The sequence below is a fragment of the Diabrotica virgifera genome, chromosome 5, assembly GCF_917563875.1.
Source record: "Diabrotica virgifera virgifera chromosome 5, PGI_DIABVI_V3a".
NCBI classification, from domain to species: Eukaryota; Metazoa; Arthropoda; class Insecta; order Coleoptera; family Chrysomelidae; genus Diabrotica; species Diabrotica virgifera.
In genome coordinates this window covers 205,661,485-205,689,457 of record NC_065447.1, presented here as the reverse complement: position 1 = coordinate 205,689,457, position 27,973 = coordinate 205,661,485, and the positions used below count along the sequence as shown (strand labels likewise).

The 27,973-nt window shown below is 32.0% G+C and overlaps 1 protein-coding gene across 1 annotated transcript in view; it reads left to right on the top strand.

Moving 5' to 3' along the window:
* Nucleotides 1–27,973, top strand: part of LOC126884563 (clavesin-1-like) — a 157,347-nt gene that overhangs the window by 124,893 nt on the left and 4,481 nt on the right. Inside the window, exons 5-6 of the mRNA XM_050650523.1 lie at nt 14,474–14,667; nt 23,478–23,594. Of these exons, the coding sequence (XP_050506480.1) occupies nt 14,474–14,667; nt 23,478–23,594 (311 nt within the window). The remainder of the gene's footprint in view (nt 1–14,473; nt 14,668–23,477; nt 23,595–27,973) is intronic.

Sequence of the window (27,973 nt, the reverse complement as noted above, 5' to 3'; positions counted from 1 at the left end):
AAATCGATGTTTTTCAAATGTTTTTAATATATCAATTTTTTTATTAATGTTCCGAGCATATTTGAGAAGGATCATAAGTCGATTATAATTATTGAAGTTGTCACCTAACTTTATCCACGTTCACTCATTACGAAATCTGCTACAAGTATTTCAGCCATTTTAACAAAATTTATTTCGACTTTCTCATGTAACTCGTCCAAGAGATAATACATAAATGATGAATAACTTTTACACCACCTTCAAAGAGGGTAATTTATACAGGTACGTACCTGGTATACCGGTATTAGATTATATCAACATCGTTAGTAATTACTTAGAAAAGTAAATTACAAATTCACCGGTACTTGATGGGTTACCTACCGCAAAATTACCTGCGCGCAAGAGTTACCAGTTGGCCTGTAATTAGGATGGGGGATTAAAATAGTTACGAATTCACCGGGACCCATTTATAATTCCATTTTATAATTCGATAAATAAGTACTTTTACCTTAATCTTTTTGTTTGTTTATATTCTCTGGGTATTTTCTGGGTAATTCCAATTCCGATTCTAATCTCTTCTTAACGATTCCATGAATAGGTACTCTTTTACCTTAATCTTTTTGTTTGTTTATATTCTCTATTGTAAATTGTGCTAATGGGCTAAATGTTGTATAAATATAAATATACTTGAAAGTTTATTAGTTCCTGCATCGGGCATAGGTAAATTGAGTCCCATATACCTGAATTAAGAAAGGTCAAAATATTTAGATGGTCGAATTGAGTCCCGGGCATCGTAATCCTTCTAATTACCTTTTCATAGCTTTTTAATTTGTAAGTATTTTATTGGTTCTGCATTTATGGTAATCAAATACAAAAAGTAATATGTACACCACAAAATATTTATTAGAGTGCGATGTATCTGTACATATACGATACGGTGTTAAGTTGATTGTCAAAATGAGTTATGTGATAATTGATCTTAGTGAAAAAGGAAAACAACAATTGATTATGTTGAATGGCTTGGCTTCAAATATCGTTTTCACAAATCTTTAAAAAATGACAGCAAGCGTTGGATTTGTTGTGCGCAGACGAAAGAAAAATGTAAAGCATTTTTAAAACCCAAGTGGACAACTTAGTGACGGAAATTATGAATGACCACAATCATAGTGAATTAAACGAAGATGTACTCAATTGTCAAATGTTAAGTAACTTCTTGAAGCAAAAGACCGTAAAAGATATCAGTGAACGACCTATAAAAATGGGTGATATGAAAATTTTGCATGATGAATTACGAAATGGCGATATTAGTACGTTGACTACCAAAGATGTCCGAATTGTTCCGAAAAATATGTGTATAACGCCCGACGATCTCTTCTGTTTAAATTGCCAAAAAGTATGGAAGAAGCTCATGAACATTAAAACATTTCCAGTGAAAACCAACAAAAACGAGGATTTTCTAATGGTAAACGACATAGAAAACCAAATTATTATGTTTTCCTGCAACAACAATTTACAATTTTTAGCAGGTTTGGACACCATTTATATACTTAGATGGAACTTTTGAATATTACATTACACATTTATTTGAAAACAAAAACATACATGTACATAGATTGGCATTTAAATACCTTACTTAGCATGTAAAATGTATGTTATATTGTTTACTGTAAATATTTTAGGTATACATTTTTGTAATAAAATTATATGTTATAAAATAAATTATTGTTTTGTAATTCATAGAAATCATTACGTACACCGACTAAGCCCCAGGTAGACACGGGACTCAATTGACCCATCTTCGGGACTCAACTCGGCTATTGGAAAGACGGATTATAAATTCTGGGACTCAACTAGGTTACTCCGCCTGCATCAGTCATAATCAAATCCTGCATCATCAAATTGTATTTAAGTCATAACATCCATCATTAACAATGTAATCAACGATAAGTGTCAGTCAAAAGGGCAAACCTTTACTATCAATTGATGGTTTTACATTCGGTTTTCCAAAAATGTTGGCCAAAGATACAGTAAAACGGTGGACATGGTAACTGAATACAATATGCCCATGTTAAGGGAATTTTTGGATTTATTGCTACAAAAATATATTTTTCATATATTTTTTAACACTATACCAATGTTTAGGTGTTTTAGCATCGCTAGTTATTGTATTGTTTTGCAATTATTTTTTTTTTCATATCGAAATTTTTTTTTTTAAAAAACCCCTCAATCTGGGCATATTGCCAACCCTTGAAGGTAATATGCCCAGTCGAGTGAAGGTAATATGCGCGTACTTAAAACACTAAAAGATATGGAAATAAATATTAAATTAAATCATATACTTACAAAATCTTATATTTATTGACACTATAAAAAACATGTAACCAAACAAAGATATTAAACAACCCTTTTTGTAAAAACTAAAATGTCAAAATAAACAATTTTTAACTAAAATAACTTAAAATTAAGGAACATTATTGTGGGGTCCAGTACAATCAGGACAGGTAAAGGATTCCTTATCGAATTTTGTCAGCCCTACACATTCTTCATGAACGTACTGTACACATATAAAGCATAGTCGCATGTCTTTTATTTCAGCTTTGTCGCAAATTTTGCAAAACCATTTCGCTACGTCTTCTGATTTTTTGTTTTTATTTACCAAAGAACCCGGTAGAGTTTGTTTCGTGCCTTTATTTATATCTGTTCGTGGACCTGTGCTAGTGGTAGAAAATACATTTTTTTTACCACTATAGCTCTGCTATTTATTGCCTTCTTTCTATTTTGTGTATTTTTTTTCTCAATTTTTGCCGGAGTCTCAAGCATATCCGTAAACGATGTGTCCAAAGTTTTGCCCTGGCAAGTTTTTATTTCTTCAATATTACTTTTCTCTTCTCGAAGATTGTTATTCTCTTTGTTATGAACCACCAAATCATTTTTATCAGAATTCATAAGGAAAGTTTCCTTTTTTTTATGAAACGGATTTATTGCCAATTCAACTTCTTCGCCGCTGTCTTCTGATTCCGAAGTATAACTGTCAGAACTCTCACTTGATGAAGTTTGTGTTTTAGACTTCTTTTTCATGTGAATTTGCGTCTTTTGGTATTGTGGCAAACAGTTTTGTTGGGAAGAGCTTTTTGAATAGCTTGCAGTAGGTGGTGGAGTTTTCTGGCGCAGATTAATGGGTCCGCTATCACTATCACTTGATGATGTTTCAGTTCTAGGTTTCCTTTTTTTGTAATCTTGGGTCTTTTGATATTTTGGTACACTTTTTTGTTGAGAGGAGTTATATGAACAGCCTGGAATAGGAGAAGGTGTTTTCTGGCTTACATTAATGGGTCCGCTATCACTATCACTTGATGATGTTTCAGTTCTAGGTTTCTTTTTTTTGTAATCTTGGGTCTTTTGATATTTTGGTACACTTTTTGGTTGAGATAAGTTATATGAACAGCCTGGAGTAGGAGATGGTGTTTTCTGGCGTACATTAATCGGAGTGGGATCAATGTTCTCAATTTCTGATAATATACTTGGGGCAAAAGCAACTTCAGGTATAGCATCGGGGTTATAAGGAAATATTCCTGTTGCAGAAAAGCCAGATTTAATGTTAGAAGGTGTCAATGCCTTGTCCCACACTATCGAAAATATTTCCCCAAATCGCTGCTTTGTTAAAGTACGTTCTTTGTATTTGGTCCAATACAACAACACTTGTTCGTCCCAGTGGTGTTCAAAGGAACGAAACACAGCTTTGTCCATCGGCTGGAGCTCATGAGTTGTGTTGCTAGGCAAACACAGAAGGGTTATTTGATATTTCTCGGCAGCTTCGACAATTGAAATGTCTAAGTGATATGAGGCTCCATCAAATATTAAAAGACACTTTCCCTCCAATTTATATTTTGCCAAATGCTCCAACCAAATAATGAAGGTTTCCACATTCATACTGCCTTTAGGGGTCATCAACGCCAACGTGCCATGAGGCAAATTATCTTTCCATTCGGGCTTCATGCGCCGTCCTTTAAACAAAACGGCAGGAGGAATGGTGGTGCCATTGGCGTTAGCACAGCTAACAACAGTTATATTTTCCCCATGTTCCGGAGCAACCAAATGTACGCGTTTCGCGCCTTTGTTTGCTAGAACGGTCTGTTGATGATGCAGACTGAGTCTGCAGCCTTTCTCGTCCACATTGTAAATTCTTTCAGGTTTGTCGATTAAATCTAATTCTTGAAGTACACCCCTTAATTTGTCAAAATAGTCTTGTACTATGAACTTGTTCAGTTTTTGCGCCCGAGCAGGATTCATGTTTTGTGCTTTCCTTATCGATATTTCAGGGTGTCTTTGCAAAAATCCTTTTAACCAATAACGTCCAGCCATTTTGGTCCCTTGTGAAAAAAAGTGTGGCAAATTGTTTTGTTCGCAATAAGTAAACACACATTTTTTCAAAGTTTTATTGCTAAGGGGATACCCAACTTCTGCCAATCTAACAATTCGTCGAGACAATTCATTTTCTTGATCTATATTCAAAATAGTCTTTCTCCCCATTTTTGCCTTTTTGGTACTATTTTTTTTCTACATAGCGTTTCAAAGTGTGTCTAGAAATATTATACCTTTGACTTGCCGCATTGTATGACATTCCATTCATTACTGCTGCAATTGCGGATTCTAGCTGTTGATTGCTCCATTGCGACCGTATCCCCTTATTTCTGACACGAGGCATGTTATCTAAAACAAAAAAAAATCAATAAATTAACTGTTATAATAAGCTGGCAATATGCCCACTTGAGCAAATTGTCAGCATACACTATGGGCATATTGTTAGCACATGATGATTAATACATTTTCTTAAATTATAAAAACATTTTGAATCATATTATATTTTATTTTTACTTACATTTTAAGTACTCTATGGCAGACTAAAATGACTTAATGTCGTAGACAAATTAAAACGTTTAAGTGCAAAACATAGGTGAAAACCGACGTCAATTTTTATAAACACGCTCTTAAAAACCACGTACAACTTGACTGCACCACGGCAAGCTCACAACTAACCTTGCGGTCGGTCACGGGCTTAGTTATATTAGGCGTTCAGTGTGTCCAGCGCCTCCTTCGCCGAATATCAAATATTAAAGCAAAAAATGGAAATGGGCATATTACCAACATGGGCATATTGTATTCAGGTACCTTATCTACTAAAAAAACCTGCAAAGAATTTGTGAAAACACAGTGATGTGAAAATACGATAATTGAAGCAATATTAGATCATAACCACGAGAAGTTGTCTGCCGAAGTTTACAATAGAAAAGCCGTAAGCAATTCAATAAAAAGCGCAGCCGTGGAAGATCTCAGCGAAAAACCAACGAAGCTCATCTGTAAAGAACTTAAGAAGACAAATATAGAGACATTTACTATCAATGATACCAATAGGGTGAGACAAAATTTATATTATGCTAGAACCACATATATAGAAAGGTTCAAGCACTGGGATTAGCCCCAGAATACCAGAAAAAAGGTGTTGACTCAACCGAAATTACGCATTTTCTTATTTATATTTTTGGTCTTTCATTCTTACATCCTGAAGATGTTAGCGATTTTTTTGCTATAGATTTGGCAGAATTTAAACCTGTCGATGAAAATGTCACCCAGTTTTGTGATTATCTTGTTGATAATTACATATCTGAAAATTCGACATTTCCTCCACATCTTTGGGTTGAGCACTCTTCATCCTTACAAAGAATCACAAACCCATGCGAGAGTTTTCATTCCAAGTAGGTATAATTATTCTTTCTACTGCCCTCATCCTAACATTAATAATTTAATTGATATAATTTTACAATTTCAAATAAATACCTACATTAAAATGAATTCTGTTTCTACACCAAAAAAAAAATTGTTGCGTAAAGTACAACAAAAATAAATTTTCTAAATGAAAAAATTTTAGAATTAAGAGAATGTAAAATAAATAAATTAGAATTTGTCAAAGTAGTATCATATAAATTTAGGAAAAATATTTTGTAATTTTATATTTCTATACGTACACATTTTGTAATATTTTCTAGGTAAGTTTTTTGTGACGTTATTTTTAATAAATCTATAAAATACTTATTATGTTTTTGTATTTTTTGTTAAATTATTAATAACAAAAAATAATGGTTATTATAAAATATATTATAATGGTTATAAAACTAATTATATATGTATAAGTTAGTTGAAATTTATAAATACCCGCTAGTGTCAATAATGTTTAATACATAAAGGTTGAAAATAAAATAAATTAAATAGCACAATACCAATTTTGCCAAAAATTTACAAAGGGACGAAGAGGTGGCAACGTCTCACCTTCACATAAAAATTAGAAGCATGTAATTTATTTAAAGCTTGGGAGGCAATTCGTATGTGACCATTTTAGCGACAGGTAAGAAACCCTTTTTCGGGAGGCATTTCATATGCGGCCTTTTTAACTACCTACTCCCAAATTTTAATCCTTTATTTTTTTGGAGGTTTTCGTAAAGTTTTGTGTTCCTTGATCGGGCTAATGGCGGCTGGAAGGGAAACATAAATGTTATTCTGTTTAAAATGTGAAAGTTTAAATTCAGCGGTTTATAGGCATATTTCAAATGCCTCAAAAACTCAAAATCAAAGTTCAAATTCAAAATCAAAATCAAAATGTTCTTGGTTTTGAAGATTAGGCTCTAGCAATGAAAATTCCATAGAGACCGGTCCATGAAAATAGTAAAAAATGGTAAATATTGCGCAACGTTTATTTATTCAACAGCTTCATAGAAACTGTTTTCATTTGCGACAAAATGCAAATTTTTACCGTCGAGTTGATAAAAATTTTATTTAAAAAATTGATTTCGTGCGTGTAACTGATTCTCTCTCTCTCTCTCTCTCTCTCTCTCTCTTGCTTATGCTACCCGTAGAATCAGAGAAGTTATTTTATTATCTTCTGACTTATGTGATTGCAAAAAAAAGTTGTTTAGGATAAACAAATTGAATAACTTTTAAACTACTTGATGAATTACTCTGAGATTATAAACACATTTTTGTCAGTATAATACACTAATTTCCACTTAATATCAAGGTTATACGATAATTTTTTACACTAGTTATTAATATTTATTAAAAATAAATATATTTTTTTAAGGTTTATAAGCAGACATTAGTAAAAACCAAATAGCAAATAAAAATTCATAAATCGCCAATAGGGCTTTTCATTCACAGTCATTTGTTTCGAGCTTCTGTCAAATGCCCTATAATCCGTATATAATAATATTATACACAGATTATACAACATATGACAGAAGCTCGAAACAAATAACAATCGATGAAAAGCCTTATTTAAAGATTTAACCTGGCACCTGCCACGTGGGGTGCTACCAGCACCCCATAACAGATTTTTATCAAATATTTGGTATTTCAAGTTTGGTAACGGAGCTGTGCGTCATAGTAGCTTTCTATAATATTATATAGCATAGATGAGTTAGTGTTTGAAGTGGTTATTTAGTGTCATTGTGAACTTATAGCTCTAAACTCGAATTGGGGTGTCATCATCTGGCACTTTAAGTTTTAAATTTTTTTTGTATTTTTGATAAACAGCTCAAATTTACATGTTTTATTGAAATAAATGATTTAAATTATTAATATAAACTATATACTCACTAAATCTTAATTTTTTTAGATATTTTACTTGACTTCATTTATTATGGCTTGGTACTTGCTAATTTGCTTATGACACCTTTTTCATTTTATTTTTTAACTTTTATAACATATTAGTGGCTAATAAGTCAATAAAACATGTTTTTTTTATATTCTTGTGTTACTCAACACATTATTTTGTTTTTTAAACAAGTAGATCACAGAAAATTTTTATGGGGTGCTGTGAGCACCCCACGTGGCAGTTGGCGCCTTGCAAAGCCACGTGGCAGGTGTCGGGTTAAACGTGTTTTATCAAATAATCACTTTCAAATCACCTTCAGCTTCCTTAGGAAGCGTTTTCGGACTAGGTGAATTGGATTAAATCATGATACAATAACTCTGAAGATATGACATGGAGCAGGTGGGTGGGGCCGACGTAGCTACGTCACTTTGTGAGTAGAACAGCATTATAATATTCAGTGTTGCCGTATAGTAAATAGCGATTATTTTTGTGTTTAAGGTGAATTTTACTTATAAGTTGTTATACTTTTATTAAAAATATTATATTCATAGTTATATTTGAATAGTCGTGTGATAATAAATTTAATGAATAAGATAAAAGAACGTAAGTGATAAAACATAAGGCACTTATGGAATAAAATTATTTCTGTCCTTGTTTTAAAAAAATTTAAAAAACGCGTTCATTTTTTTATATAAATGTAAGCTTTTTAAACCTATTGTAAATTTGAATATACAGAGCGATTCACGCAAGCCTAATATAGTTCATAAGCTTTATTTTTAATGGGATACCCTATATATTTTTATAATATTAAAAGCTACTTAACAACCTGATTTCAACGACCTATATCATGTATGGTGTATTATGAATAATACAACGTGACATTTTGAAATTATAGGTAGTGTATGGATTGTGCCCTTATTTTAGAAAATAATAAAAAACGCTAGGATATGTCAACTTTTAAATTCAAATTTGCTCTGTTTAAATATAAATTTAAATATATTCTTTTTTTCATGATCATCTTTCAGTGCGTCACAGTTTTTCGATTTCTCTCTAACGCATTAAATTGTATGTGACAGAAAAAAAGGCACGTCTGGGAATACTTCGGTAATTATTCTAGTTCGGTGATTATTCTAGTTGTCGATAGATGGCGCCATAATCAAAAAAGAATTATTTATTAAATAAAATAATAATATTATCAATATAATCTGTACAATTTATAAGACTATACAAATGAAAGAAAATACCATTTTATAAATACAATAGACACAATTGATTTGGTTTTATTCCAAATTGAAAATAAAATTTGACAACTGTCAGATTTAACTAAAATGTCACGTTAGAATAAATGTCATAAATGTGTATTATCACGGACTTACCTTTTTTTCTATAATTTGTGACGCACTGAAAAATGTTCATGAAAAGGAGAATACCATAGTCTACCATAGTCCATAATCTTTAATTGTAATGAGACACCCTGTATATTTTTATGTTTTTGGAATTTGCTAAATAACCTCATCACAAAAAAATGTATTATATTGGACCAATATTATGAATAATACAAGATGAAATTTTAAAATTATATAGGTATAATTTTCAGTAGTAATTGCACAAGAGCTCTAAAATTCTATATTAATTTTAGACATCGAGTGCAATTTGTTGAGATTATTTCATGAATAAAACTGTTCAAAACCAAAATTTTATTGTAATTTATTTATGTAAGTACAAATTAGTACTGTTAAACACACAGTTGTTATAAAATAGTTTACGGTTGAACGTCATCACTTTTATAACTTTTAAAACATTAATTCTCATTAATGTCACTGAATGTATTTTTTCGTAGCAACGAAGGGCACCTGACGTAATATACTTGACGACGGGATATTATCAAAAATTATCACCTTAATTTGCATTTCTGTAACTTTCTATTGGTCAGAATCTCCTATGAATGAAATAATCGTCAAGATCTTAAATACCTACATAAAATTTTTAAATTATCTAATAATTTATCATACTTTAAATAAAAGTACTATTTTTAAACTTAGCTAAATAAAGTATAAAGTAAAAATACATTTTCTAAACTAAGTATAAAGAATATTTATTTTTTTTTGGTTTGTATTCAATGTCTTGACGAAATTTATGAATAATTTCAAAATTTCACCTTTTCAAAATTTCACCTTTTATTATTCATAACGGACCCTACACAATACATTTTTTTGAGATAAAGTTGTATAGTAGCTTCTAAGCACATAAAAATATACAAGGTGATTCATTAAAACGAAAGATCATGGAATATGCAGTACTTTATGCAGTAAATTTAAATCTATGTTTGTAAAGCGCCCATTTAAATTTAAAAGTTGACCTAATCTAGCATTTTTTATAATTTTTTTTTTTTTTTTTTATTTAGCTAATGCCTCGACAACTAATGGCCATTGGCATGGTAGGTACGGTAATTTTGAACAGTTAGGTACCTAGTGTCATGTGTAATGTGTGTGTTGAGTAAGTGTCTTGTTACTTTGCAAAGTCGACGTCATTGTCTTTGCAAAGAGACGCTAATTGTATCCGAACGTCTGCGGTCCCTCCGGTGAGTACCGATCCCACAAGGACAGAAACTATATTCATTTATTAATTTATAATAAATGAAAAATTTCTGACCCTGGTGAGATTCGAACCCACAACCTTTCGGATTTTTTCGATCCAAAGGCAGGCGCTCTTACCACTGAGCCACGGAGGGGGTCATATAATTTTTTAAAATAAGGACACAAACAATATTTTATTCCATGAGTGGATTCCATCCTTAATAATTTCAAAATTTCACCCTGTTTGATTCATAATTCACCCTACATTATATCAGGTTAGTTGAAATCAGGTTGTTAAGCAGCTTTTAAAATATAAAAATATACAGGGTGCTCTATTAAAAATAAAGCTTATAGACTCTGTTTGACTTGCATGAATCACCCTGTACATTTAAATTTATGTTTAAAAAGTGAAGATTTTTATTTAAAAATCGACGGGTTTCAGCATTTTTTATAATTTTTCGAAACACGAACAGAAATAATTTTATTCCATAAGTACCTTCCACATTGTATAATTAGACCTATCTTGCCTAAAAATAAAAAAAATCATGTTTCTAATTGATTTCTATTATTAGAATATGTTCTCAATAATTATATTTAATCATACTAAACAAAACAGCACTTCTAGAAAGTTTCACAACTGATATTAAAAGCTAAAATCCGCAAATCATAATGGCAATACCATAGCCACCTTTACTTAACAAGCCATGAAGTTGAAACTTGGCAACATCTATTGGTAGACCGATTAATTCTGACAGTTCTCATTTGTTTTTAAATAATTTTCACTGTATTTACAGAGAAACTGAAATATTTTACAATATTTCGTGCTCCAAATTATAAACAATATTAAAAGGTATGTTATTAAGATGATTTTAGTTCAATATAATATATTTTTATATAAACTTGCGTGCATATAGAAATCCGTCCACTTAAAAATTTTGTCATTTTTAATGTCTTATATTTCCCAAACCTGTTGGCAGATTTAAGTGATTTTTTAATATGGTATAGCCTAATTCTTTAACAATACCGCTGTAATAATATTGTTGCTAACCAGTTAAATTTTTATGGTGTACCGGGCATTTATAAAATACTGAAATTAAAACCCAACTATAGACTCCGGTTTTCTTAACATTCTGTTTTTTTGATTAATTCGCTTATGTTTAACCAGTGGCGTAGCTAGCCCCACAGGGGCCCCCTATCAAAGTTTGTCGCGGGGCCCTTTTCCACGACTGATATGGAATAGTGCTAAAAATATGTTCAACAAAAGCAGCAAAAACGCGTGTATAGAATAGAATAGAAATATACTTTATTGTCACTGAAAATTTTACAATTTTATAGATACAAAGACTAGGAAAAAAACAACAAGAATATAGTTTACTGAAATTATACAAATCGTCATTATTATTAAAAAATTAAAAATAAAGAAATAAAACAAAACAATACAGGGTGTTTCATTAATATTTGGAAATATTATAACTGTAGATTCCTGGGCTCAAAATATTACGGTTTAACACAAATCACCTCCGAAAACGCTTCCTAGGGGCTAGGGGAGCTGGAGCTCTTTTAAAATGGTGCCTTTAATTATGTAGTTTTTTTGAAACACTTCTAGAACACATCTATTTAGAAAAACTAAAACTGGTACGGCTATTTATCTTGCAGAGATGAATCTATTTCATAAATTGCGAATTTCTAGTACCGGTCATATGCGTCCTCTTTGGGTAGGGCAACGGTTATTTTATCGCATACCTACCTTTTTTTTCTTTAACTTTTAAGTATTTTAAGTATCTATACACTAGATTATTACATTGTGTGGTATTCTAGTGCTAAAAGTTACACTTACTTTAAGTAGGTAGGATACACCGTTTTCTAGAAAAATTGATTTGAAAGTTTTTCGATTTTTGAATTAGTTTAAAATTTAAAAAATTTTCAAAAAAAAACGGTTTATTTTACCGACCCAAAGAAAAGTAACTTTTAGTACTAGAATACCTCATAATTTAATAATCTAGTGTCAAAAATGTTTCAAAATTAAAGACACAAAAAAAATGCTCCTCAAAACGGACGCATATGACCGGTACTAGAAATTCGCAATTGATGAAATCGATTCATCTCTGGAATAAATATAACAGTTTTCGTTTTTGTTTTCATAGTTTTTTTGAAAATTTCTCTTACATTAAAAAACACAAAATTTTCAAATCGACATTTCTAGAAAACGGTGTATCCTACCGACTTAAAGCAAGAGTACCTTCTATTACTAGAATGCCTCACAATTTATTAATCCAATGTCAAAAGGCTTAAAAGTTAAAGATAAATAAGGAAGATAAATAGGCGTACCAGTTTTGGTTTCTCTAAATACAAGCGTTCTGGAAATATTTAAAAAAAAAAGCTAATTACAAGACGCATTTTTCAAAAAGGTCTAACTTCTGTAAGAAGTATTTTCAGACTAGGTGATTTTAGCTAAATCTTAATACATAGTTTGAGCCCAGGAACCTACAGTTAAATTATTTCCAATTATTAATGAAACAATGAAACATATTGCAAAATTTAAATAAATTGCAAATTGCATAATACAACATTAGGAATTAATAAGTTTAGCGTATAATACTCAAATATAGATAAAAATAATAAATTTAATAAACTCTAATAATCCAAAGTTGAAAAACATATTGTAATATTGAGACTCATTGTTTTAAAACAGATTCAGTTTTTCAAGCCAAGGGTGAATATACATTGAAAAGGAACAAAAACAAAGAAGCTCTGTTCTTTAACGGCGAGCGACCGGAAAATAGATATAGCTAAATGCAATTAGATAAAGAACAGATTACACGAAAATATACGCAAACAACACACAGTGTTTCAATGTTTCAACTTATCAAAGGTTAAGCGATTACAAATATTGCAATTTCGCATTATACATTATACAATGTCTCACATAGCCAACGGTGAATAGACAATAAGAAGTAGTTTGGAAACAAAAAACCTCTAACATAAATATAGTTTATAATAAAGAATCCGTTACACAAAAATGTCGATATCCCAACAATATATGTACACTATCTCAAAGCGTTTCAATAGTGAAATAATTGCAGAATATTTTGTTCAATTGTTTGAATAGAATTTTGTTTCGACATGCCGCGTTGGGCCCCTGAATGTCGGGGGCCCCGTATAATTGATACGGCTGATACGGCGGTAGCTACGCCTCTGTGTTTAACAACTAGATTTGTTCTTTATCAATTCAGGGTGTTGCTAAATAAGTGCGACAAACTTTAAGGGGAAAGGAACAAAATGCAAAATTTTGACGCCTGCATTTTAAATGTAATCATTTTTTTCGAATTCTGAGAAAACTAATAAGTATTTTTTTAAAATTTAAACGCAGAATAAAGGACTACTTTATTACCGAGGGCCAAAAGTCCCTTAGAATGAATAGAAAGTTTTTTTTAATGACATATTTAAAACTAAAAATCACACTAAATTTTCTTAGTTTTTCACCCCTGTAACTTATTAAAATAAACATAGAAGTTTTCAGAGACTTTGGGCCCTCGGTCCTAACGTAATCTTTCACTCTGCGTTTAAATTTTTTAAAAATACTTATTAGTTTTCTTAGGATTCGAAAAAAATGAATCCCGTTTATATTCTTGTTATTGGTTTTTTTTTGTACAATAAACGTTACTTACAAGGAATTACTTTTAATATTATTTTGTACAAACTTGTAATTAATAATATTTTCTTGTTCGACTCAAAAAATACTATAAATTTTACCCGAATTTGTACTTTAAAATCGTAGTTTTGAAAGCGGTAGTCCGAAAGTCAGACTACCGACGTCATCAATTGCGACGTTGCCTTTTTCTCTTCATGGCTTGTAAAGTAAAGGTGGCTATGGCAATACATTCGAAATTTAAAGGATCTACTCGCAACGTGACGTCATGCGCAACCTTAACGAAATTAGGAACGCTCCGTATCATATCTTGTGTTATTGTATCATGGGATTAAATTATCTTAAAATTATCTGAAGAATCTCCTGTCTTCGTTTGTCGGTAGAGTTTCTGGACACTCTGTATATTTAGCATCGGTTCTCACTTCGTCTATCCACCTCTTCTTTGGTCTTCCTACTGGTCGACGTCCCACCATAGTTCCGCTAACCGTTCTACTCGGTGTTTTATCATTCTCCATTCATATGAGGTGACCTGGCCAGCGCAATCTTTGTATTTTTGCAGAGTTTGCTATATTGGGTGGGGATGGTGGGTAAATATAAATTACTGAAGGCATTTTTATTTTTTAGCAAAATTTAATCTTGAGAAGTTCAACGGAGCTGATCTAGCCAAAGTGTTTTCCATTACTTACGAAACCTTAACGGACGACGAAGAGAATCAGATATTGGGTGTTAAACACGTAGGAAACTTAGAAGGGGCTAGTCTAAACTATATTCCTTTATTTACTATTTCTGATTTTGCAGTAATGATTAGGTGGGGCGAGGTAAGTGTTCACTGAAACATTTTTATTTCTTCAAATGTACTAATTCTACTAATAGGGGAGTCAATAGAGTTTTTACTTACGGAAAAATTTAAAACAAGATAGAACTTTTTGTAATTTCATTCTACCACAAAAGTGGGTGCTTCATTTTTTATTAAATAAATAAACTGCGAAATTAGTTGCTTTTTTAAATACCTACGAAAATATAAACTTAAGGAAAAAACTGACTTGAGTCCTACTGTACTTTACTCTTGGTCGAAATTCATATTTATTGACATACCTCCTATAAAATGGATACAATTTGGATCTGAGGGTTCCGTCTTAGATTTACACCATGCAGAGTATTTTATGAAAAATAACTTTTTTTCGTAAAATTGGTAATAAAAAAGATTCCCATATGGTTCCAAGTTACGTAGACATACTGTATAAGAGCTCATTTTTTTTTTGAATTTTCCAATTGTAACGTCAATTCGGATTCAGAATAATCAAAAATAAAATATAAACATATTTTATTTAAGTAAAATGATGAATTCACCGATATTTTTAAAATAAATTATACAAAACAATTAATAAACAATTACCGACAAAATCTGTGAGTAGAACATTATAGTGCAGCCGATATGTGAAACAATTGTGCATTTAATGATAGAAGTATATAATTTGGACCACATATACTACACATATAAAGGTTCAAATTTAGATGGGAGGCCATCTCAGATTTTGTCTTTTACAAAAATGGCAGGGATTAAAATAGCGACTATGCATATGTGACTAATAGCACGATAACTTTTGAACGAGACTACAGATTTCAACCAAATTTGGCATATAGATTCTTTTTTTGATGTATAAGATCTAGGTCTTGAACCGGAATAATCAGTTTACGAAAAGTTGTCTTTTTCCTGGTTTTTATGTAAAAATATGCTGTTTTTTTTTCAATTCTTTCACCGTGTATGTACTAATTTCTCAAAAAGTTAATACCACGATTGAAAAGAGCGTTAAAATATTTTTTAGGAAATATTTTTAACTTTTTAGTTATATTAATTACCACTTAATAAATGCAAAACGTATCTTCACATGTACCTATATGCGGCAGATTCGTGCAAATATTATAAAAATTATTGTGAATTTAACGGTAGAAGCATATAATTCGGACCACATATACTACACATATAAAGGTTCAAATTTAGATACGAGGATATCTCAGTTTTTGTTCCTTTTACTAAATGGGGACTACACATATGTGACTAATAGCACGATAACTTTTGAACGAGATGTCGGATTTCAACCAAATTTGGTATATAAGTTCTTTTTTTGATAAATAATATCGAGGTCTTGAACCAAAAGAATCGGTTTATCAGAATTTGTGTTTTTACTGTTTTTTAATGTAAAAATATGTTGTTTATTTTTCAATTATTTCACCCTGTATATATAAATTTTTCAAAAAGGTGATACCTTTGGTTGATAAGAGTGTAAATATATTTTTTAGGAAATATTTTGAACTTTTCAGTTGTGTTAATTACAATTTAATAAATGCATAACGTATGTTCACATGTACCTATGGGCGGTAGATTCATTTTGAATGCCCGCCATTTTTGTAAAAGACTAAATCTGAGATGGCCTCATATCTAAATTTGAATCTTTATATGTGTAGTATGTGTGGTCCTAATTATATGCTTCTACCATTAAATACACAATAATTCTTATATTATTATTTGCACGAATCTGCCGCACATAGGTACCTACATGTAAAGATACGTTATGCATTTTTTAAATGGTAATTAACATAACTAAAGAATTCAAAATATTTCCTAAAAAATATGTTTACGCTCTCTTCAACGCCGGTATTACCTTTTTGAAAAATTAATATATACAGGGTGAAAGAATTGAAAAAGAAACAACATATTTTTACATAAAAAAAAGTAAAAACACAAATTCTGGTAAACCAATTCTTTCGGTTCAAGACCTCGATATTATTTATCAAAATAAGAACCTATATGGCAAATTTGGTTGAAATCTGACATCTCGTTCAAAAGTTATCGTGCTATTAGTCACATATGTATAGTAGCCATTTTGAATGCCCTATAAAAGGAACAAAAACTGAGATAGCCTCGTATCTTAATTTGAACCTTTATATGTGTAGTATATGTGGTCCAAATTATATGCTTCCACCATTAAATGCACAATAATTCTTATAATATTTGCACGAATCTGCCGCATATAGGTACATGTGAAGATACACTTTGCATTTATTAAATGGTAATTTAAACATAACTAATGGTAAAACATAACTAAAAAGTTACAGATATTTCCTAAAAAATATTTTTACGCTCTTTTTAATGACCGTATTAACTTTTTAAAAAATTAATACATACAGGGTGAAAGAATTGAAAAAAAAACAACATATTTTTACATACAAACCAGGAAAAACACAACTTCTGGTAAACCGATTCTTCGGGTTCAAGACCTGGATCTTATACATCATAAAAAGAACCTATATACCAAATTTGGTTGAAATCTGAAGTCTCGTTCAAAAGTTATCGTGCTATTAGTCACATATGTATAGTCGCCATTTTGAATCCCCGCCATTTTTGTAAAAGGCAAAATCTGAGATGGCCTCCCATCTAAATTTGAACCTTTACATGAGTAGTGTATGTGGTCCAAATTATATGCTTCTATCATTAAATGCACAATTCTTATAATATTTGCACGAATCTGCCGCACTATTATTAGAATTAACATATTTATAAACTAACCAAAAATGTATTAGAAAAATATAAAATTGTTTGAATTTTTCCGAAACAATGCAAGTCTTCGATCTTTATTGACACCTCTATATTCAAGAAAGAGATAAACAGCAGCCAGAAAACTACAGAGGTATCAACTTGTTAAATACTACTGTATCAGTCTTAATACTAGAGAAGGGAAGAACAGCATTTATCCGCAAAATTACAGACTAATTAGCTTCCTTCCAGCAGTCAGCAAAGTAGTAGAAAGAGTCATACAGACCAGACTCCAAACCGAGAAAAACCAACTTATTGCGTAATGATATTGTGTTAAGGTCGGCAGTTGCCCCTGAGAGAAAAATGTTTGGTCTTTGTTACATTTTGTCCCATGAAAACTCAAAATTGCCAGTAAACTAAAAATGAAGTAGAAGAATAAGATTGTGTAATGGTTGGCAGTTGCCTCTGAGAGAAAAAATATGTGTCTTTGTTGTATTTGTCCCAAGCTAACTCAAAATTTCTACTAAACCAAAGAAGAAAAAGAAGATTGTGTATTGATAATCAGTTGTCCCTAGTGTGAAAATTTTTTATCTTGTTATGTTTGTCCCATACCTACCAAAATTGCCAGTTAACTGAAGAAGAGGAAGAAGAAGAAGAAGCAGATTGTATAATGTACTAATTCCAAATTGTAAGTGAATAAGGGATATTTTTCCCTTATTGCGCGACGACGAGGTGGCCAAATATCCAAGTAGGTGGAGGCCAATAAACTAAAGAAGAAGAAGAAGAAGAAGAGAAACCAACTTGGGGTAATTCCTGAATCACAATTTGGCTTCAGAGCACAGTACTCCAGGAGACATCAAGTACTTCGACTAACCGAATACATTGCAACTGGATTTAATGATAAACAATATACAGGAGCTGCCATTCTGGATGTTAGCAAAGTCGTTGACAGAGTATGGCATCAACGGCTAGTATATAAAATGAGAGAATATGGATACAGCGGGGTCATGACAAGACTAGTCATCTCGTACCTTGGTGATCGGAGGTTTAGGGTTCGAATAGGAGAACTCTTGTCCGAAAATAGTGCTCCGGAGGCCGGAGTACCACAGGGAGTAGTGCTGTCACTCCTACTATACAGCATACATAGAGCTGACGTTGCAAGAACATCCGGAATTCTACTCAGCCTATATGCAGGCGAGACGAAACATAGAAACCTGGATGTAGCCTTGAGAAACCTACAGACGGAAGCGGATACAATAGAAGACTGGTGTATCCAATGGAAAATAGCAATAAGTCCAGAGAAAATCCAAGCGGTTATATTCAAAAAGAGAGGGGATAACCCAGAAGAATAACTAATATTAGAAGACAGACCAATCGAATGAGAAAACGAAGCCAAATACCTTGAAGTCACATTGGATAAAGACCTAACGTTTACACCATATGTAAACGCAACAATCCAAAAGACCTGGAAGGTCTTACAGGAACACTTACAGGAAGAAAATGTACATTAAATAGTAAAACAAAGATTATACTAATAAATATCCTCATACTACCTACAATCACATACGAATCGCTTGCATAGGGATACACGTGCAAAATCAATAAAAATAATATACAGGGTGTTTGGTAAAGAATGGGCCATAGGTTAACATTAAATTCCTGAAGTTAAAATAGGTGGATTTAAGCTAACTTACCTTAGTACGAAAGTTAATAATAACCGAGATACAGGGTGTCAAAGTTAAACTTTTATTTTATTTATTTTTGAATGCTTTCTGACAGACATGGAACAACAACACGAAACTTGGTAAGTGGAGCTGGTACAGTATACCCTTCTAAATTATGTTAAACAAACGTTTCTGGCTACTACCAGAGGCGTACGACGGGGGAACGTATATGGTTGACCCTTCCCAAATTCTACGCCACTAGCGGAATTTCTATTTTAGTGCAATTTTTGGATTCTCCAATACTTTCTATGTAAATAACATACTCTTCATTCGTAACTATAAAGCGATTAGTTTTCGAGATATTTCAAGCTAAAAACGAAGGAGCATAATACCCCAGGCTGTGGGTGAAAAATAGGTCGATTTCAGGATATAATTCAGGAATTTTTGAAACCTATCAGGTGTTGTAAAGGACGATGCCAGGAATAACTTCTACTAAAATGTAACCAAAAATATTGTGCGCTTTTTTTTTAATTGCGATTTTCATTTGTTAAATTTGCAATTTTTATTGATTTTTAATTTTGCAGCTTAGGATATTAATTTTAGAGAAAAACTTTTTAATAGAAAGTTGTAGTAAATTAAAAAAACCTACAAATTGGGGTACGGTAAGTTTAATTTGGTTAATTGGTTATTGCAAAACAGCCTGCGAAAGGTCCAAAATGACCGTTTTTTACAATTGCATTATTTATTGTACAAATATTTTTTTTATTTTTTAAAGCTTTAAAATAAAGATCTTTCAATTCCAAACATAAAAAAAATTGTACAGCCAGATTAACGAATTTGTTGCTTAGATATTATAAATTGTTTATCCCAAGAGGTCAAATGTCGAAGGCTATAACTTTTTGAAAAAAAAATAGTAGAGAGTTCGTGAAACATCTAATCTCCTTCTAAAGAGTCATATTTTCATATTCTGATGTAAATAAATGCGTAAAACATTTTTAAACCTCTAATTTTTGGGTTTGAAAATAAGGGGGCAAATTTCGTTATAAACATTTAGAGCTGAAGCGGCCCTGTACATCCTATGAGTTTTTAACTTACAGATTATTGTTGCTAAAGATGAAACAAAGATTTATAAAAAAATAAAAAATTTCTACGACCAACTGAAGCCGAGATAATTTTTGGGTTTGGAAATAAGGGGTCATATTTCGTTATAAACATTTAGAGCTGAAGCGGCCCTGTACATCCTATGAGTTTCAAACTTACAGATTATTGTTGCTAAAGACAAATCGAAGATTTATAAAAAAATAAAAATTTTCTACAACCAACTGAAGCCGAGATAATTGTTTTTTTTTTCTTAAGTCGTAGTGCCTTTATTTATAACAATTAAGAAATTATTTTACAGTCATTGACTAAAGAAAAACTTATATTATCTTAAAATAAAAATTATTATAAAATATAATTACATTTAATTATTAAAAATTATTTTTAAAATCGGTGCATTTGCGAGCGGCCGAATTTTGCAAATCGCCCGGCTCGCTTCAAATCCGCGCGGTCGGAAAATTTTTACGTAGCTTGTATTTTTGGAGAGAAAACAATTTAATAATATTACCATTATAATATACAGTCTATTTACCACTGTATTTGTTTTTCTTGATAAATTTTTATATGTGAAATTTCATTTCTGAAGAAATAATATTACAAAAATGATACATATATATGAAATATATAACTATATTTTAATTTTTTCATTGTTATATAAATATAATAATAATAATGTTACTTCTTACTATAATATACAATATAAAACTTTTTCTTCTTGTAGTGACTATTCTTTTTGGATTTCACATATAAAAGTTTATCAAGAAAAACAAATACAGTGGTAAATAGACTGATAGACTGAAATATGATTTAAGAAAAAAAAAAAGACAATTATCTCGGCTTCAGTTGGTTGTAGAAAATTTTAATTTTTTTATAAATCTTCGTTTCGTCTTTAGCAAACAATAATCTGTAAGTTAGAAACTCATAGGATATACAGGGCCCCCTCAGCTCTAAATGTTTATAACGAAATTTGCCCCCTTATTTTCAAACCCAAAAATTATCTCGGCTTCAATTGGTCGTAGAAATTTCTAATTTTTTTATAAATCTTCGTTTCATCTTCAGCAACAATAATATGTAAGTTAAAAGCTCATAGGATGTACAGGGCCGCTTCAGCTCTAAATGTTTATAACGAAATTTGCCCCCTTATTTTCAAATCCAAAAATTAGAGGTTTACAATTGTTTTAGGCATTTATTTACATCAGAATATGAAAATATAATTCTTTCAAAGGAGATTGGATGTTTCACTAACTTTCTACGATTTTTTTTTCAAAAAGTTATAGCCTTCGACATTTGACCTCCTGGGATAAACAATTTATAATATCTAAGCAACAAATTCGTTAATCTGGCTTTAAAATTTTTTTTTATGTTTGGAATCGAAAGATCTTCATTTAAAGCTTTAAAAAATAAAAAAAACATTATTTGTACAATAAATAATGCAATTGTAAAAAACGGCCATTTTGGACCTTTCGCAGGCTGTTTTGCAATAACCAATTAACCAAATTAAACTTACCGTACCTCAATTTGTAGGTTTTTTAATTTACTACAACTTTCTATTAAAACGTTTTTCTCTAAAATCAATATCCTAAGCTACAAAATTAAAAATTATTAAAAATTGCAAATTTAACAAATGAAAATCGCAATTAAAAAAAAGCGCACAATATTTTTGGTTACATTTTAGTAGAAGTTATTCCTGGCATCGTCCTTTACAACACCTGATAGGTTTTAAAAATTCCTGAATTATATCACGTTTTTTCACCCACAGCCTGGAGTATAATACATTAATCAAAATAACTGTGCCTTTTCATTTTTAACTTCAAATATCTTGAAAACTAATGACTTTATCGTTACGAATGAAGAGTATATTAATTGCATAGAAAGTATTGGAGAATCTAAAAATTATGCTAAAATAGCAGTTACGTCAGTGGCGTAGAATTTGGGAAGGGTAAACCCTTAACTTTCCCCTGTCGTACGCCTCTGGTATTAACCAGAAACGATGATTTAACATAATTTAGTAGGGTGTACAGTACCTACACTTTCTGCCAATTGTCATAAAGATATGTTAAATAGTTTTAAATTACCGGGCACAAACATTTCTTAAATTTTTAAATAAAGAATAAATTATTAAAAAAAATAATAGTTTCAAACAATTTGACATATCCATGTTATTCTTGGCAGGAAGTGTAGGTACTGTAGACCCTACTAAATTATGTTAAATAATCGTTTCTGGTTAATACCAGAGGCGTACGACAGGGAAAAATGAAGGGTTGACCCTTCCCAAATTCTACGCCACTGACGTAATTGCTATTTTGGCATAATTTTTAGATTCTCCAATACTTTGTATTCAATTAATGTACTCTTAATTCGTAAAGATAAAGTCATTAGTTTTCGAGATATTCGAAGTTAAAAATGAAAAGGCACAGTTATTTTGATTAATGTATTATGCTCCTTCGTTTTTAGCTTCAAATATCTCGAAAACTAATCGCTTTATCGTTACGAATGAAGAGTATATTATTTACATAGAAAGTATTTGAGAATCCAAAAATTGAACTAAAATAGAAATTCCCCCAGTGGCGTAGAATTTGGGAAGGGTCAACCATTCACGTTCCCCCGTCGTACGCCTCTGGTAGTAGCCAGAAACGTTTTTTTTAACATAATTTAGTTGGGTGTACAGTACCAACACCACTTACCAAATTTCGTGTTGTTGTCCCATGCCTGTCAGGAAATATTCAAAAATAAATAAAATAAAAGTTTAACTTTGACGCCCTTATTTCGGTTATTATCAACTTTCGCACTAAGGTAAGTCAGCTTAAATCCACCTATTTTAACTTTAGGAATTTACGGTTAACCTATGGCCCATTCTTTACCAAACACCTTGTATAAGAAGACCACAACAAATGCTTTAGAGAAATAGTGAAATTGCACAGATACGCAGCTGAACGCTACCTGTTTATAGATCTGAAGCAAATAAGAGTACTGGAGATAATGGAAGGAAAAGCGACGGAAAAATTCGTTGTGCTTAAAAATCACCCAAATCAGACAGCGGGAATCAATAGGGTATGATATATTCCATAAATGGAAACAGTGGAGCAAAGTAACAAATAAGAGCAAATGCTTGAACAAATTAATAGATGACAAAATAACCACGCAGCTCTATGTGATGAGCGATGGTTGTTATCAATCTATGAAAACTGCTCACAGAAATTTGCGTATCAGCTTTCTTAAAAAGTTATCGCTTTTTAAAAAAATATCCCAATAATTTTATAGAAAACTATATATTATAGTTACATAATAAAATGTCTGTATCACATCTATTATTTTACCGTTTATTTTTTAGCAATCAATGCCGATGCGACATAAAGAGATCAATGTAATTAATTTTCCTCCATACATTAAATTCGTTTATGAGTTTATGTTATCCATTGCCAGTGAGAAGCTAAAAAGTAGAGTCAATGTAAGTATTTGTTAATTTTAAATCTTACGTTATCAAAACAACCAATGTTTAAAAAAGACATAAGAGGTAGAGAAGAAAGAAAATTATTGAACTAATAATCATAAATATTAAGAGATGATTTGGACAAAAACATGAAAGGGATCAAAGTTGTATAAAATATAATTCTCTAAAATATAATATAATAGGGTCCTAAATATAATATAGTATATTATATGGTCCTCTTCGCACTTCTTCTTGTTTGACTACCGTGCCCAAATTTTAGTCGTGGTGGGCAGCTTCCTTGAAAAAATTGCCGATCCTGTTCTCGATCTTGTGCGGCATGTTCTAGATCTTATTATGTTACATCTATTTAACAATATTCATCTGCTGATATGCGGTCTATTGACGAAGATTTCGGAGCCATGAATATTTCTTCCTACCTACTCCTCTTTATCCCTCGAACTTTCCGTTGAGTATTAACTACAGTATCCAGTATCTGCTACATATAATTATCGGTTTACAACGTTCTCCGTCTTCCGATACCCGTTCGCTATTCCTCTCTGTCCGCACATTGATCTACTTGCAGACTTCTTTCATCCCAGGCTTTGTTTATTCCTGCCTGCCAACTTTTCCTCGGTCTACCTCTTCTTCTTCTACCTTGCGGTCCCCAGTTTTGTACTTGTTTTGGGATTCTGCCTTCGTACATTCTTTGTACGTGACCAAACCATCGTAGTTGTATTTCTTTGATTTCGTCATTTATTGTATGTGTGACCTTCATTATTTCTCGTATCCGTTCATTGGTAACATGTTCTCTTCTTGCTCTTCCTGCAGCTCTCCTCCAGAAATCCATTTCGATGTAGCTATATTATAATGCTTTTCTCTACGGCGTTATAGATCTTTTTATTGTTTTGGTTGTTTATCTGCTGGTCCCAGAGTACTGGGCTTAGGAGCGTAATTGCTTTCCTGCCCTGAGTATTTCGTTCTTTAATGGCTTCGTCCAGTGTTCCATCATTCGTGATTTTCATACCCAGGTATTTATATTCGTTACATTTACTGATTGTTTCTCCTCCTTCTAATATCAATTCCTGCTGCGTTCCACCGATATTCATATATTTGGTTTTTCCTATGTTGATCTCTAGTCCCCATTTTCTGTATTCCTCTATTAGCTTTCTTGTCATGTAACAAAATATCATCGTAGTCTTGTGCTATTAGTATTTGGTCGACTGCGAAACAAAGAGTATATATAGTGTATGGTCATTTAGTGTGAGTCCGATGTTCTTGCGGAAAGTATGGACTTGGAGAAAGGAACGAAAGAGGGCAAAGACTAATACAGTTCTGCCAAGAAGAGAAATGCATTATAGCAAATACTTTGTTTCAGCAACCTAAAAGACGACTATATACCTGGAAATCTCCAGCTGATCAAGAGGGGAAGATAGTCAGAAATCAAATTGACTACATTATCATTAATAGAAGGTTTAGAAACAGTATCACATCTGCAAAAACATACCCAAGTGCAGACGCAGCAACTAACCATAATCTGCTCTGTGCTGGATTCAAACTAAAACTAAAAAGAATTAAAGCCCCCACAACGCAGTCGACAACAACGCAAGAAAATATCGGTCAAAATCTAGATATCATGAATTACGCCATGGTCACCATAGCAAACGAAGTTTTGAAACCAGAAAAAGACCCAATAAAGAAAAAGGATTGGATGACCGATAAAATACTAGACCTTATTCAACAAAGAAGAAATTGGAAAAACAAAGACGAGATTCGGTATAGAGAGATATATCGACAAATAAGATACGAGGTTAAGCGAGCAAAAAAGGACTGGATGGAACAAAGATGTCGTGAAATGGAAGAACTACAAAGAAAACATGACGAGTTTAATATACATAAAAAGCTTAAAGAAATTACCTACACTCAGAGAAAAAGAACTCCTCACTTTATGAGAAACTCCAAAGGTAACATAATTCTCGACTTGGATGAAAAAAGGAAGAATGGACTAACTATATAAAAGAGCTGTTCCTGGATACGAGGCCACCACTTAACACCACAAAGTATACGAATACTGGTCCTAGTATTTTAAAAGCGGAAGTAGAGAAAGCCATCAAACAGAGCAAAAATGGGAAATCTCCAGGCCCTGACCAAATACCATCAGACTGGCTCAAACTTCTGGATGACGATAATGTCTCACAATTAACAAACATTTATAACCATATATACGAGACTGGAATGATGCCACAGATATGGTTGGAGTCTACATTTTTTCCACTCCCAAAAAAACCTAATACATCATCATGTAAAGACTTTAGACTAATTAGTCTCATGAGCCACTCTCTCAAGCTACTTCTTAAGATAATTCTTAATAGAATCAAGCAGAAATGTGAAGAGACAATGGGAAACAAACAATTCGGTTTCAGAGAAGGATTGGGAACAAGGGAAGCTTTGTTCTCAATGTTAACATTACTTCAACGATCATGGGAAGTACAGAAACCAATTTACGTCTGCTTTATAGATTTTGAGAAGGCGTTTGATAGAGTTCAACATGATAGGTTGTTTGAATATCTAGAAATGATTGGAATAGATGATAAAGATCTGAGACTTTTACAACATCTATATTGGAATCAAGAAGCTTCTATTCTGGTAGACGGCAAAGAAACAGACAAAATTTGCATTCAAAGAGGTGTCAGACAGGGTTGTGTGTTATCCCCAACTTTGTTTAACGTATACTCAGAAATAATTTTTAATGAAGCCTTGGAAGGACAATGTGGAGTTCGAATCGGGGAAGAAACTATTAACAACATCAGATATGCAGACGACACCGCGATCATGGCTGAAAATATCGAAGATCTTCAATTCCTTATTGATCGAGTCACTAGAGAATGCTCCAATAACGGACTTAACATAAATGCAACAAAGAAAAAGTTACTTGTGGTTAGTAAACAAGACGTCGGCCCTATGCAACTAATTGTCAGTGATGAATCAATAACAAAAGTTAACCATTTTAAATCCCTAGGATGTTGGATAAACGAGACACTAAATCCGGATGAAGAAATTAAAACTCGTATAGAAATTGCAAGAGGAGCATTTATGAAACTTAGATCTATTCTGAGCAACTCTCAGCTGAATTTACAACTAAGAATCAAGTTCCTAAAATGTTATGTGTATCCTGTATTACTATATGGATGTGAAACCTGGATCATGAAGGTTAACATGATGAACAAATTAGAAGCCTTTGAGATGTGGTCGTATCGTAGAATGCTCAGAATATCTTGGGTTAAACGCATTTCAAACAGAGAAGTCTTAAACAGAGTAGGTCAAGGCGAAGGTGACTTAATGAAGATGATAAAAAAGAGAAAACTTGAATATCTGGGGCATATAATGAGAGGTAGCAGATACAGGATGCTGCAGTTAATACTCAATGGAAAGATCGACGGAAAAAGAGGAATTGGTCGAAAGAAATATTCATGGCTCCGAAACCTTCGTCAATGGACTGGCTTATCAGCAGATCAATTGTTACATGCCGCACAAGATCGAGAACGATATCGGCAAATTGTTATGGAAGCTACTCACGCCTAAAAATTTGGGCACGGTACTTAAAGAAGAAGAACAAAATATCATCGTAGTCTTGTGCTATTAGTATTTGGTCGCCTGCGAAACAAAGAGTATATATAGTGTATGGTCATTTAGTGTGAGTCCGATGTTCTTGCATTTCCGTTTCCAATTTTTAAGAGCTTGTTCCAAATATATTTTAAAAAGTGTTGGAAAGAGGCAGCATCCTTGTTTGAGCCCTTTATTTGTCAAAAATATTTCGGTGAGTTTGTTTCCTTTTTTAATTCTCGTGGTCGTGTTGGTATAAAAATGTTTAATTATTTTTATGATTTCTATGTTTGTATTCACCATTGCCTCCCATAATTTTACCAAAGGTACACTGTCGTATGCCTTTTTCAGATCAATATATACGAAATGAATCTCTTGGTTAACCGCTGTTTACTTTTCCATGACTTGTGTGATTGCAAAAAGGTGATCAATTGTAGATCTTCCGGCTCTAAATCATGCTTGTTCTTCTGCTTCCATTTCCTTGTATTCGTCTTATATTCGGTTTTTTAAGATCCTTCCTTATATTTTGTTGATTGTTGGTGTAACGGAAATACCCCTGTAGTTATCACATTGTTTTCGATCTCCTTTTTTATCCAAAAAAAGGAGATCCAGTATCTGCTACCTCTCATTATACAGGGTAGCGAGAAAGTATGGAAACACGGTATTTTCTCGGAAACTGCTTGACAGATTGTTATACATTTTGGTGGGTAAGGGTATTCTAATACGGCCGATATCATAGAGGTAATTACATTGTTGTCAAATCTTCCGTTTTTCTGGAAATCTAATAAACTTTCTTA